Raw genomic sequence first — 13,156 nt, forward strand, 5'->3', positions numbered from 1 at the left:
ACCAAGAGCAAACTACCACAAAGATGCCAAGTCAAACCCTCCAAGCCTCCTCCAAAAGTCAAAGTCAACACAGATCAAACTCATAATTTTGATCTTGCAGTAGAGGTTAAATTTCAACCTGCAATTACCTCAGAAAATTCGGCCCTGTTCCACAAAAATTTCTTCCACAAGTTGCAGTAGGGTAAAAATTTTGGTTTTCTTCTTGTATCTTGACTTCCTTCTCTCTCCTTTGACTTCAGCCTTCTTCCTTCTTTTTTAGGTGCAAAAGATACTATATGATGTGATGATGAATGAGCTCTCCAAGAGGTCGAATTGTTTTTCTTACAATGTCCAAATGGGACATAACTCTTATTTTTCTTTTGACTCAAAATAGATTCTTTTGACTCTAAAGCATGAAGAACATGCTTTGACAAAAAATATAATAAATACATCAATGATAAATTTATATTATGAAAACCGAGCCTAGTTACAATGCCAACAAGAGGGAGTGTTGAATTTTGTAGCTATGGTTGGTCTTCATAATTTATGTTTTAGCCCTTATGATGTATACTGTGATTGTAAGACATGTTCTTCATGTCATTTTGATTAATTATTCATTGAAAGAATTAGTATAAGACATATTATCATGTCAGATTTAAAAGAGAATTTCAAAATTTGAATTTTGAATTTTTGGCTCCAAACTAATCAATCCGACTCCAGTGAAGTGACACACTGATTTGTGAAGACAAAACACTATATAAAGGCATTTGACCTCCTCCATAAAGGCACCATTTAGTCTCACACAAGCAAGACAATTTATGAGAATCCAAGTGAAGGAGAAGGACAAAGAAGGACAATAAGGATGAATTCATCTCTAGCATCTATCTCTCTTGAACTCGCACATGTGAATTATGTGTAGTTTCTAGGCAACATATTCTGGGCAAGCCCAGTTTTTGGGCAACATATTCTGGGTAGGCCAAATTTCTGGGCATATTTTGGACGCTGAAATTCGGCCTAGGGCAGATCAAAGAGGGCCAAAGTCGCAAGAAATAAAGTTTGACTTGACTTGACCAAAGGGTTGCTTAACCAGGTTTGACCATAGCTTGTTGATCAATGTGATCTTATAGTCCACTAGCAGCATTAGATGTATCGCTTGTTGAACTGAAGAATTTCTCTGAAGAAAAAGTTGTTGGGTTTTCCCCTAAGTGGTTTTCCTAGGGTAACTCTTGTGTTCTCTTTGTGCATTGTGATCTCTATTGTCTTTATGATTTTATAGTTGCAGTTCTGAAGTGTAATTGCTCAATAATGAAATGGAATTGTTAAAAGATCTATATCATTAGAAGTATTATCAGTGTTTCAGAAATTTGTGCTTGTATCTATTGCACTTGAAAAATCAATAGTCTGCCGCTTTATAGACCACCAACGGGTAATTACAAGTGTGGTTTTCCTTGAATAATTGTGATGAGTCAATATACATTAATAGATATCAACTAGTAATGAGTGTCCCCACTGTCAGTTTGACAACTAAATTATGATCAGTTTTCTCACTATATAAAACAGATAAATAAATAAAACATTATATTTTGCTATACAAACCATCAAAATAGATACTTTGTTTGATCCCAAAACCACTACTGCTACATGTCACTATTATCATTACCATTTGACAAGATCAGTGTTATTTGTGTTGTCATATAGTCACTCATGCAAAATGTTATTTCTTTTTTTACCATTTGACAAGATCAGTGTTACTTGTATTTTTCCCTGTGATCACTCACGCAAAAATGTTATTTGTTTCTTTCCTTATAATCACTTATTCATGAACTGGACACCAATACAACAAATCACCATTTAGAAAATAAATCAACGCAAATAATATTAGGCAAAGAGCAAACTTTTTCAGAATCAAGAATTTACAGCCCCAGATTTTGGTCACGACGCCCTCTGCAATCCTTCACAATAGAAACCAGCTCTGACTGGTACCGCCGATAAAGAAATACTATTTCAGTTATCTTGCTATCACATATCCTTCAAGAAATACACTACTGTGCCCTTTAAAGGCCGATTCGCTAGAGAATGTAGGCCCATTCATGATTTGCAGGCAAATTCACCCAGCAAAAACGTTGTTGTGGGTAAGTCTTTCTTCGTAATGATGAAAAACAATTTGAAGCTAAAAAAACAGTCTTTACTTTCCAATGCTTCAAAAATATTCTGTGAATCCTTTGCAGGCTTATGCATTTTCCTAGCTGACTATTTGGTCATACTGTAAGCGAAGTTGAATGGCCCATGGACTCTGATCTGGTATCCAGAAATTTGGCATACCACTTAATGCACATAATCTCATGTTAAAAAGTGCTGCTGCAAGATATTCTTTAGAATCGTTGAAAATCTCCATAAAAGATTCCTCAACTTGTGAGTCTTCATCGAGGACAAGTGCTTGAAAATTCAATTGCATCTCCCTCTGAACAGTTTCATCCTCTGATATCATGCGTACACTTAATACTTGCAATGCTTCCATCGCAGTATCAATAAGACCACTGTCATAATATGAATAAAAGACATGTATGCATGTTTCTGGATCTGGTTGAATATTTTCACGATGCATATGCTCGACTAGTAATTCAATTATGTCAAGACGTCCCTGCAAATAACATGTGCAGTCTGAGAGAACAATTTTTTTATAATAAGTTGATTATCTTTTCATATTTTGAATGAAAAGATTTGATAAAAAACGAAACAGAGGACTTCTATAAACATCAAGAAAAAAATTGCTAACTGACTTATTGATTCAGTTAATTTGCAATATGCAAACGAACTTACTCTTACAGAAGCTGGCCTAAGGATGGTGTTATAAGACAGAACATCCGAATGAACTCTCTCATCTTTCATTTCATTGAAAAGATTAATTGCTGCTTCAAAATCACCATTTGCCAAGGCTATCTGTTACAAAGAAACAGCTAACAAAATCATTAAGATAATTATTGCCACTCGGCATTAAAATTAAATGGCTTATAATCCAATCCTTTCATCTCAACGAATTAGCATAGCGACCCGGAAATAAGACACATGACACATTTTATATATATATATATATATATATATATATGACAAATTAGTGAATTACAAATACAAAAATGAAACAGAGAGATTTTTTTTGTTTAGAATTTAGAAACTAAATATTTATATGATGATGATACAAATTCAATCATATGGCTACTTACTCATATTACATCAATGATGATCAAATGAGAAACACACAAGAAATTAGAACCATAAACCATAGTTTTCTCATTAAATCAACGGAATCAAAATGTATTACATGTTGAGGTGAGTGGTAGCATCGAAAGGTCTTTTGCATCGGCTTGGTGTCTTAACATGTAGAAGACATTATTTGCCTCTTCTAGTGATTTATGTCATAGGAAAAGTACAATAATTAAAGTAAACTAATTACTGTGTATTGAGGGATTTTTTAACGATAAATAATTTAATTATATAAGTGACTTACAAATGATCTCAAATGTTGATCTCCAAGATGGTTCTAGAAGGGAGATTAGGGTTAGAGATTTGGATCCAATGAAGTACAAGGAAGCCTATCGAGGAGGTGGAGACACAAGATAGAGATCACAAGTTGTGTGATTGAGTCATCATTCAGAGAGAACGATTTTCTCTGCAGTGTGAGTGGCTTAGTGGACCAATATGCAAAGAAGAAGTGTGAGTGGGTTGGTACGAATCCAAGGAGGCTAAGTAGGAGGAGATTGTAAGGTCGTGTTCCAAGAGAGAGATTATATTTATCTGGAGGAGGCCGAGTCGCTGGAGTGTTCGGGTTTTTTCAGTGCGCATCAGCGGCAGGGCACAGATCTAGTTGCTCAAGGGCTCTGATCGAGTTGTTGGAGGTTGAGTTCTTCAAGCCAATTTAATCTGGACGCAGATTTCCTTGAGGTCGATTTACTTGGGCCAAATTCATTTTGATGGAGTCAAGTTGCAAGTTCCAAATTTGTATTTTTCCTTGTATCTTTGTGGGTCGAAAAACACATATTTTCCAGATAATGAAATGATGGAGAATTATTATTGGTTAATTAATTTTGCAATGTGAGATTGATCTCTCTGGATTATTTCTGTTGCATATTTTTAATTCTAGAAGTTAAAAATACCAGTGATTTTATTTTTCGATGATCAATATCTATTTGGGTAAATAAATAAACTGTTGGGGATAAATTACTTTTCCGTGTGAAAATAAATCTGGCTAATATTAGAAATTTAAAATTACATAGATAACGAGTCATACAAATATAGGTGGGATGATCCGAATCGGATCCAGAGAAGACTGTCAAGAACCTTGACTGTATCGAGTTGAACAAATCCTTGAAAATTCCAAAACAGCGATCAAAAATGCCTTGAACCAGTGGCAATGGCTGCCAACGTAGAACGACGAGGACCTCGGTCAAAGCGCATTGACCGAGGCCCATGGAGACTGCGCAGGAGGTCAAAGTAGCCCCTGGGAGCCCCGGATTGGGAAAAGGAGGCGATTTTGATGCGCGATTAGCGCATCGCTGGGCAAATAGGGCCAAAATGGAAGAGCCTTAAGCACTCGGTCACGTTGGGAGCCGGAGAACCGCGGGCAGAGAAACAAAAAAGCGCTAAAGGACAAAGGCGGGACTCGCGCTCTGGAAAACCAGCAGTATTGATCGGGGCACCCTTGAACGGTAAGAGGTTTTGGAGGAGAGCGGAGCGATCCCACTCAACGATCAACGCGTGGCAACAGAGGTGAGAGAAAAACCGTCATTGATCGCGCGCCATCGGTCGAGAAAGTCAACCGCGTTCGATGTGCGTATGACGTTGGATCTGGAGGAGCCCAGATCGAATCGCTGAGATTGCGCCCGATGGAGGAAGCGAAATTGACAGGGGATTAAACCGAGTTCTAAAGAGATTTGGAGTCTGTTTGACCGCTACGGTGGAGAAAGAACGCATACACGACGTAACGAAAAAAACGAATCGACGAAGCATGCTGGCACCAGTTAGATGGAGACACGTGGCCACTTCCTGAGCGATCGTGCTGACGCCGAACAAGGAATTCCAAGCGCAGCTGTAGAAGGCGAATTGTCACAGGGGGGAGAGGAACCGAATAGGCATAGGGCTCGAATGACTAAAGCCATGAACAGAGACAGTCGGAATAGAGATCAAGTGGTAAGAGACAGAGAGAGGAGAAAAGTTAATTGGAAACCCAAATTGAGAGGAGTCCAAGCAACTAAGAGAGATAGTGAACACAGAGAGCAGTAAAGCCAAGCAAAGGAGACAGAGGGCCGAGCTGACCACAGGCAGCATCGAGCACCAGAGAGCTTGAAGATTCAAGCCTTCCCATAGAGGAATCTGTTCGGACTGAGCATCACATTTGGCTCTTTCCACTATAGACCAAGGGTCACAGCGCTGGTAAGAAGAAAAAGAGTGTGAACTCTGAGTGGCTTGGGGAATCCAAGAACCACCCTGCCAAGCAAAATCTGCTTCGGGAGAACTCATATTGAGTCCCTGTATTGTAATTTCTCTGCTGTAAGACACAATAAAACAAGGCCACCACTGAAGCTGGACTAGAGACGTAGCCCTGGAGAATAGGGTGAACTCCTTATTGAAAATTGTTTGTGTCTTTGTGTTGCTTACGGTATTTCTCTACTATCTTTCCACTTATTTTCTGTGTATTGGCAATCTGATCGATCTGTTGTTTCAATAACACAGAACACACACACCAGCACATGAGTCTGTAATACCTTTTGTTTAATAAATCTTCAACTGAGGTCACTCATAGGGTGATTATCAGATCAAATGGTATCAGAGCTCTAGGCTGTAAGGTTAGACAAGCTTGTGTTGGTTTAGCTGTGAATGCTCACTAGATCAAAGCTCAAATTAGGAGAAAGAGAGTTTGTGGAAACTAATCCTGAAATTGGGAGAGTCTATTCTCGGAAGACAATGTCAGAAGAAGGTTCTATAGGGCCAGACCCTCAACTCATAGAAAGTTTCCTAGCTATAAAGTCTATGGTAGAAGAAATGTATAGGGACTTTAGAAAGCATAAGGATGAAGATTCATCAGGCTCTAAGCAAGATAAAGAAGAAGATGAATTTCATTCCCATGACCACTCAAAAGGAAAGGGAAAAGAAGAAAGCTTCCCTACACCTCCTAATAGCCCTATGCATAATAAGAAAGTATCTTTGATTAAGTTAGATGTTAAATTTGATTTGCCTATATATGATGGAGAGCTAAATGCTGAAAAGTTGGACAATTGGATTAGACAAATTGATGTGTATTGCAGAGTACAAAATATAGACTCAGACAAGAGTAAGATTCAGCTGGCAAGCCTACGCCTAGGAGGCACTGCCTTAGTTTGGTGGGAAGGCAGAACCCAAGCTGATGTGAAGAAGCATGGTAAGACCATCTCTGTCTGGAGTGAATTTGTTGCTGCAATCAAAAAGCAGTTCTATCCATTGGCCTACATGCAACAAGCCATGATGAGTTGGAAAACTCTTCGGCAGTTGAAAGGGCAAAGTGTACAAGGGTATACTCAAGAGTTCAGAAAGAGAGAAATGATGTTGGGTATCTCATTAGACTCACTAGAGACTCTTTTGAAGTACATTGGTGGTCTACACAGCTACATGAGGCATACCATCCTCGTGTTTAATCCCACTAGTATAGATGAGGTATCTATACAAGCTACTAATCTAGAAGCCAGAGGAAAGAATGGAAATCCAGAAGTTGGGCAACTATCCCAACCCACTGTAAGCAAGAGCAAGGAGAAAAGAAAGCAGAAGTGGAAAGCAAGGAAGGCTAACACTGCACAAAAATGCAAAGCTTCATGCACTCACTGTAAAAAGGAGGGGCATGATGATGAGAACTGTTGGATTCTGCATCCAACGCTGAGACCTAAGAAGCCTGAGGGCAAGAAGAAGAAGACTGCTGCAGCTATTCAGAAATATTTGGGGTCAGATTCGGGAGATGAAACAATCATTGCAGCCACAGGTATAAAAAGTAAGAATTCTGAAGCATCTACTAGTAATTCTGTTCAATCTGTTATTGATGAAGAACATGAGAGAAAAAGACATGAGCTTTTCCATATTCGAGTTGTTTCCAAAAACCAAAAGATTGATACTTTGTTTGATAGTGGCTCACAAGTAAATTTGATTTCTGAAGCAATTGTAAAGAAATTGGGATTAACAACTACACCTCATAAGAAGCCATACCCATTAGGATGGTTGAATGATAAAGCACAACTACAAGTGACTAGACAGCGCAAACTCAAGTTTTCTTTTGAGTCAACGTTTGTAGATGAGGTTGAGTTAGATGTAATTCCTTTGGATATATGTGGAATTGTTTTAGGAAGTCCTTACTTGTATGATAGAAAGGCTATTTTCTATAGAGATGAGAACAAATACTACTTGTTAAAGATGGAATTGACTACTTTGTAAGAACTCATAAGCTCAAGAATAATTATAATCTCATAAACTCATGACAGATGAAAAGAATGATAAATTCATGCAAACAGTGCTTACTGATGGTTGTAAGGGAAAAGACCCATGAAAAAACCAATGTATTTGAGGGTTGTAATGCTGATCAGCAAGCTGAGATAGAAAAGACTGTTTCAGAGTATGATGTCTTATTTCAAGAACCTAAAGGTCTGCCACCCAAAAAGGGTATAGTACATGATATTATTTTGTAGCAAGATGTTCCTTTGCCTAACATTGGGATGTACAGGTTATCTGCTTTAGAGAATGCTGAAATCAAGAAGCAGATGCAGGAGTTGCTCGAGAAAGGGTTCATCAAGCCTAGCACATCACCATGTGGGTCACCAATTGTTTTGGTGAGAAAGAAAGATGGCTCGTGGAGAATGTGCATTGACTACTGAGCACGAAATAAGATAACAATAAAAAATTGTTATCCTCTTCCTCACATAGATGATCTTTTAGATCAATTGAAGGAGGCTGTTTATTTCACCAAGCTAGATTTGCACAGCAGATACCATCAGGTCAGAGTTGCAGAGCAAGATGCATGGAAGACTGCTTTCCAAACAAAGCAGGGATTGTATGAATAGTTGGTTATGCCTTTTGGCCTAACTAATGCTCCTGCTACTTTCATGAGATTAATGAATGATGTACTCAGACCTTTTCTTGATGATTTTGTTATTGTGTATCTGGATGACATTCTGATTTTTAGTAAAACGTGGGAATAACATTTAAAGCATGTTAAGCAAACATTAGATGTTTTGAGAAGAGAAAAAATTTATGTTAAACTCTCCAAATGTGAATTTGGCAAAACCTCTCTAAATTATTTGGGTCACATAGTAGGGGGAGGTAAATTGAAAATAGATCCTTCTAAAGTGGCAGTCATTGTAAACTGGCCTAAACCCAAGTCTGCTTCAGAAGTACGAAGCTTCTTAGGAGCAGCATAATATTGGAGGAAGTCCATTTCCAATTTTTCCTCAATTGCAACTCCCTTACATGCTTCAGTGGGGAGGAAAACAACAGAAAGCCTTTGACACCTTGAAAGATAAAATTAGTATAGCACCTGTACTAGCACTGCCAGATCTACAAAGACCATTTGAGATCCAAACTGATGCCAGTGACTATGCCATGGGAGCAGTGTTGACACAGCACGGTAAACCCATATGTTATCATTCTGAGACTTTTAATCCTGTAGTAGTTAATTATCCTACATATGATAAAGAATTGTATGCATTAGTTCAGAGTGTGAAAAAGTGGAAACATTACTTAATGGGCAAAGAAACAGTAATACATACTGATCATCAGCCACTTCAATATCTACACTCCCAAACTAAGTTGCAACAGTCAAGACATTACAGATGGATGGGTTTTCTACAACAATTTCATTTAGTCATCAGATATAAAAAGGGCATACATAACAAGGTTGCAGATATGTTATCTAGACCCATTATAAATGCATCTACCATACTTAAGCATAATTCTGTGCTGCATGAAAGCTACATAGAACAGTATGCTCAAGATATGGACTTTAAAGATGTATATGCAACTTTGAGTCAAGGCAAAAGAGTAGAAGAATTGGACTATCATGTGAAGGACTGACTCTTATATCATTGTGGGAAACTCTGCATTCCACAAACTGAGAGAGTAAAGATAATTAGGGAAGCACACACTTCTCTGATATCAGGTCACTTTGGGGTAAGTAAAACAGTTGCACAGCTGCAAAGGTTCTGCTATTGGCCGAAAATGAATGAAACAGTTTCTAGATATGTGAAGGGATGTGCTATGTGTGCTAAAAGCAAGCCCAGCAATAGAAAACTAGGCTTGTACACTCCATTGCCAGTTCCTTCTCACCCTTGGGAAAGCATTTCCATGGATTTTGTTGGAGGACTGCCCAAATCTAGGAAAGGTCATGATTATCTGTATGTTGTTGTGGATAGGTTCAGCAAAATGTGTATTTTGATACCCTGTAGTAAACAGATTACAGCTGAACAAACTGCAAAATTATTCTTTGAACATGTATGGGTTCATTTTGGATTACCCACTTCTATTGTATCTGATCGAGACACCCGATTTGTGGGGAAGTTTTGGTCAAGTCTGTGGGAACTAATGGACACCAAGTTAAAGAAAAGCACAACTTTTCATCCACCAACAGATGGACAGACAGAAGTAGTTAACAGGGCAAGGATCCAATTACTAAGAGGATATTGCAGCAAACACCCTAAGCTTTGGGATGAACACTTGTGTTATGTGCAACATGCTTACAATAGAGCCAAACACTCTTCTACCCAGAGATCTCCTTTTGAGACCTACTTTGGTTTCATACCAAGGTCTCCCTTGGATTTTGTCTTTGGTAAAGACACCATGGTTGATAGACACAGTGATGTGGACAGGGCAACTAAGTTCATTGAACAGATCCAGGAGATCCACCAGGTAGTACAGGAACAGCTGGAAAAGAGCCATGCCAAGTACAAGGCTAGGCATGATAAGCATCGGATGGAGCATAGGTTTCAAGTTGGAGACCAAGTCTAGCTGTATATCAGCAAGGACAGGATGCAAGGTGAAGGTAAAAAGCTAAAACCTATCAGGTATGGACCCTTCAGGATACCTGAGAATATTGGTGAAAATGCTTTTCGCCTTGATCTGCCAGCTTACATGCACATCTACTCAGTCGTGAACGCAGATTGCTTGAGGTTGTTTGAACCTTCAATGATTGAGGACCCTGAAGAGCAGAGCCAATTACCTTTTGTTGACGACCTGCTACCTGAATATCTTAATGAATTGCAGGAAGACACAGTGCTGGACAGGAAGGTAAGGACGACGCGCAGTGGACAAGTGGAATACCTCAGGATTGGGCTTAAAGGTTCGAAGCCGAGCAGTGCGAAGTGGATTGAGATTGGGCAGGTGAGACAGCAATTTCCTCACTTAGCCGATGCTTGAAGAAAGCCAACTTTTGGTGGTCCAAAAGCTTTTTCAGTAGGGAGGCCGTGATCCAAATCGGATCCACAAAAGACTGTCAAGAACCTTGACTGTATCGAGTTGAACAAATCCTTGAAAATTCCAAAACAGCGATCAAAAACGCCTTGAACCAGTGGCAATGGTCGCCAACGTAGAACGACGAGGACCTCGGTCAAACTGCTGATCGAGGCCCATGGAGACTGCGCAAGAGGTCAAAGTAGCCCCGGATTGGGAAAAGGAGGCGATTTTGATGCGCGATTAGCGCTTGAAAATAGGGCCAAAATGGAAGAGCCTTAAGCACTCGGTCACGTTGGGAGCCGGAGAACCACGGGCGAAGAAACAAAAAAGCACTAAAGGACAAAGGCAGGACCCGCGCTCTGGAAAACCAGCGATATTGATCGGGGTGCCCTTGAACAGTAAGAGGTTTTGGAGGAGAGCAGAGCGATCCCACTCAATGATCGATGCATGGCAGCGGAGTTGAGAGAAAAACCGCCCTTGATCGCACACTATCGATCGAGCAAGTCAACCGCGCTCGACGTGTGTATGACATTGGATCTGGAGGAACCCAGATCGGACGGCTGAGATTGTGCTCGATGGAGGAAGCAGAATTGACAGGGGATTAAGCCGAGTTCTAAAAAGATTTGGAGTTCGTTTGACCGCCACGGTGGAGAAAGAACGCATACACGACGTAACGAAAGAAACGAATCATACTGGCACTAGTTAGATGGATACACGTGGCCACTTCTTGAGTGATCGTGCTGACGCCGAACAAGGAATTCCAAGCGCAGCTGCAAAAGGCGAATCGTTGTAGGCGGGAGAGGACCCGAACAGGCATAGGGCTCGAATGACTAAAGCCATGAACAGAGACAGTCGAAACAGAGATCAAGTGGTAAGATACAGAGAGAGGAGAAGAGTTAATTGGAAACCCGAACTGAGAGGAGTCCAAGCAACTAAGAGAGACAGTGAACACAGAGAGCAGTAAAGCCAAGCAGAGGAGACAGAGGGTCGAGCTGACCACAAGCAGCATCGAGCACCAGAGATCTTGAAGATTCAAGCCTTCCCATAGAGGAATCTGTCCGGATTGAGTATCACATTTGGTTCTTTCCATTGTAGACCAAGGGTCACAGAGCTAGTAGGAAGAAAAAGAGTCTGTGAACTCTGAGTGGCTTGGGGAATCCAAGAACCACCCTGCCAAGCAAAATCTGCTTCGGGAGAACTCATATTGAGTCCCTATATTGTAATTTCTCTGCTGTAAGACACAATAAAACAAGGCCACCACTGAAGCTGGACTAAAGACGTAGGCTTGGAGAATAGGGTGAACTCCTTATTGAAAATTGTTTGTGTCTTTGTGTTGCTTACTGTATTTCTCTGCTGTCTTTCCACTTATTTTCTGTGTATTGGCAATCTGATCGATCCGTTGTTTCAATAACACAGAACACACACACTAACACGAGTCTGTAATACCTTTTGTTTAATAAATCTTCAACTGAGGTCACTCATAGGGTGATTATCAGATCATGGGAATGTTTTTTTAAACATCTAAAGCTACACTTACAGCCCCATTTCCAGCAGACGGAACATTATTATACTGATGAAATTGATATTCTATAATATATTTTTAAGCCTAAAAATCCTCTAAATTTAGATATGCTTTTGGGCTTGGACCACTCTGTGATTACCTTGATTTTGTTTGGGTCTACATCAACACTTTTTGATATAATAAGACCAAGGTATTCTATCTCTTCCTTACCAAACATGCATTTTGACTTCAGTACACAAAATTGATTTTCCTCAAGAGATAGCACTTGTCCTTTTGAAAAATGTGTAACTAGGTTCGATCTTCATAAATATGAAATGTACTTTTGATTCTTGCATATTGTAAAATGAAAGAAAATTATTATTATTGTTTTCAAAGCATGGGTTTTATCCTCAAGGTCTTTTATTTTAGAGGTCTAGCACCCATTGAGTGCTTCTAAGGTTTGTCCTAGGTTAAGAAGTCAAAAGAGTCATTGTCGTAAGTTGAAAACCCCATCGGGCACATTGTAACTTGTAAAGAAATTTATTTTTGTCATTAAAAGTGTCAAAAAACCCTTCAAGACCAAGTCGGCCTCGCAGCTAGGAAGTCAACCTATATTGAGGAGCCATGCCCACCTTGAGAAGCCTAGGGCAACTCGAACTCCTTGGGACACATTCATCACTCACTCATTCAAGTGAAGGAGGAAGACAAGAAGGTTAGCAAAGAAGGAAGAGGACAAAGAAAGATTGTTTCTGGTTTCGTTCTCTCTCACATGTGCGAAGAAGGAGAAGCTAGGGTTTGTTGCTTTAAGGTTGAAATTCTCTATCTACTGGGAGAGGATCAAAGTTGCTGGAAGAAGGACCTAATAGGTCACCTACCAGCCATAGAAAGGGAAGCAAGGCAAGCGAAGTTGTTGGGAAGCCTTGGAAGGCTAATTTCGCTCACACGTGTGGAAGTCGTAGCAACTATTTGGGGGCCGAAATTTCAGACTCGCAGTAGAGGCCAAAATTCTAAAGTTGGGGGTTGAAGTTGTGTCACTGGAAGAAATTTGACTAGGTTTGACTTGAACAAAGGAAGCACATCTTCAAGGAAGTCGAACTTGGTCTTGGAAGGGTATTGGTCTTGGTCTATAGGTCTTGGAATTCATCAATTGAAGAATTTATAAGAGAAGACATTTGCGGGCTTTCCTCTCAAGTGGAGAGGCTTTGGCACTGGCTTGTAGCC

At 39.9% G+C, this 13,156-nt stretch overlaps 1 protein-coding gene across 3 annotated transcripts in view; it reads right to left on the reverse strand.

Annotated features, from left to right (window-relative positions):
* Nucleotides 1-1,857: 1,857 nt before the first annotated feature.
* Nucleotides 1,858-13,156, reverse strand: part of LOC149146258 (Tetratricopeptide repeat (TPR)-like superfamily protein) — a 381,927-nt gene continuing 370,628 nt past the window's right edge. For all 3 annotated transcript variants that reach the window (XM_089453142.1, XM_089453143.1, XM_089453144.1), the window contains 2 exons: nucleotides 2,800-2,919; nucleotides 1,858-2,620 (listed from right to left, as the gene is read on the reverse strand). In XM_089453142.1, coding sequence (XP_089309268.1) covers nucleotides 2,222-2,620; nucleotides 2,800-2,919 — 519 coding nt within the window. In that variant the 3' untranslated portion in view covers nucleotides 1,858-2,221. The remainder of the gene's footprint in view (nucleotides 2,621-2,799; nucleotides 2,920-13,156) is intronic.

This window comes from Pinus tabuliformis, chromosome X (genome assembly GCF_031772625.1).
Source record: "Pinus tabuliformis cultivar Carrire ecotype Pingquan chromosome X, CPIR1, whole genome shotgun sequence".
In the NCBI taxonomy this organism is placed as follows: domain Eukaryota; kingdom Viridiplantae; phylum Streptophyta; class Pinopsida; order Pinales; family Pinaceae; genus Pinus; species Pinus tabuliformis.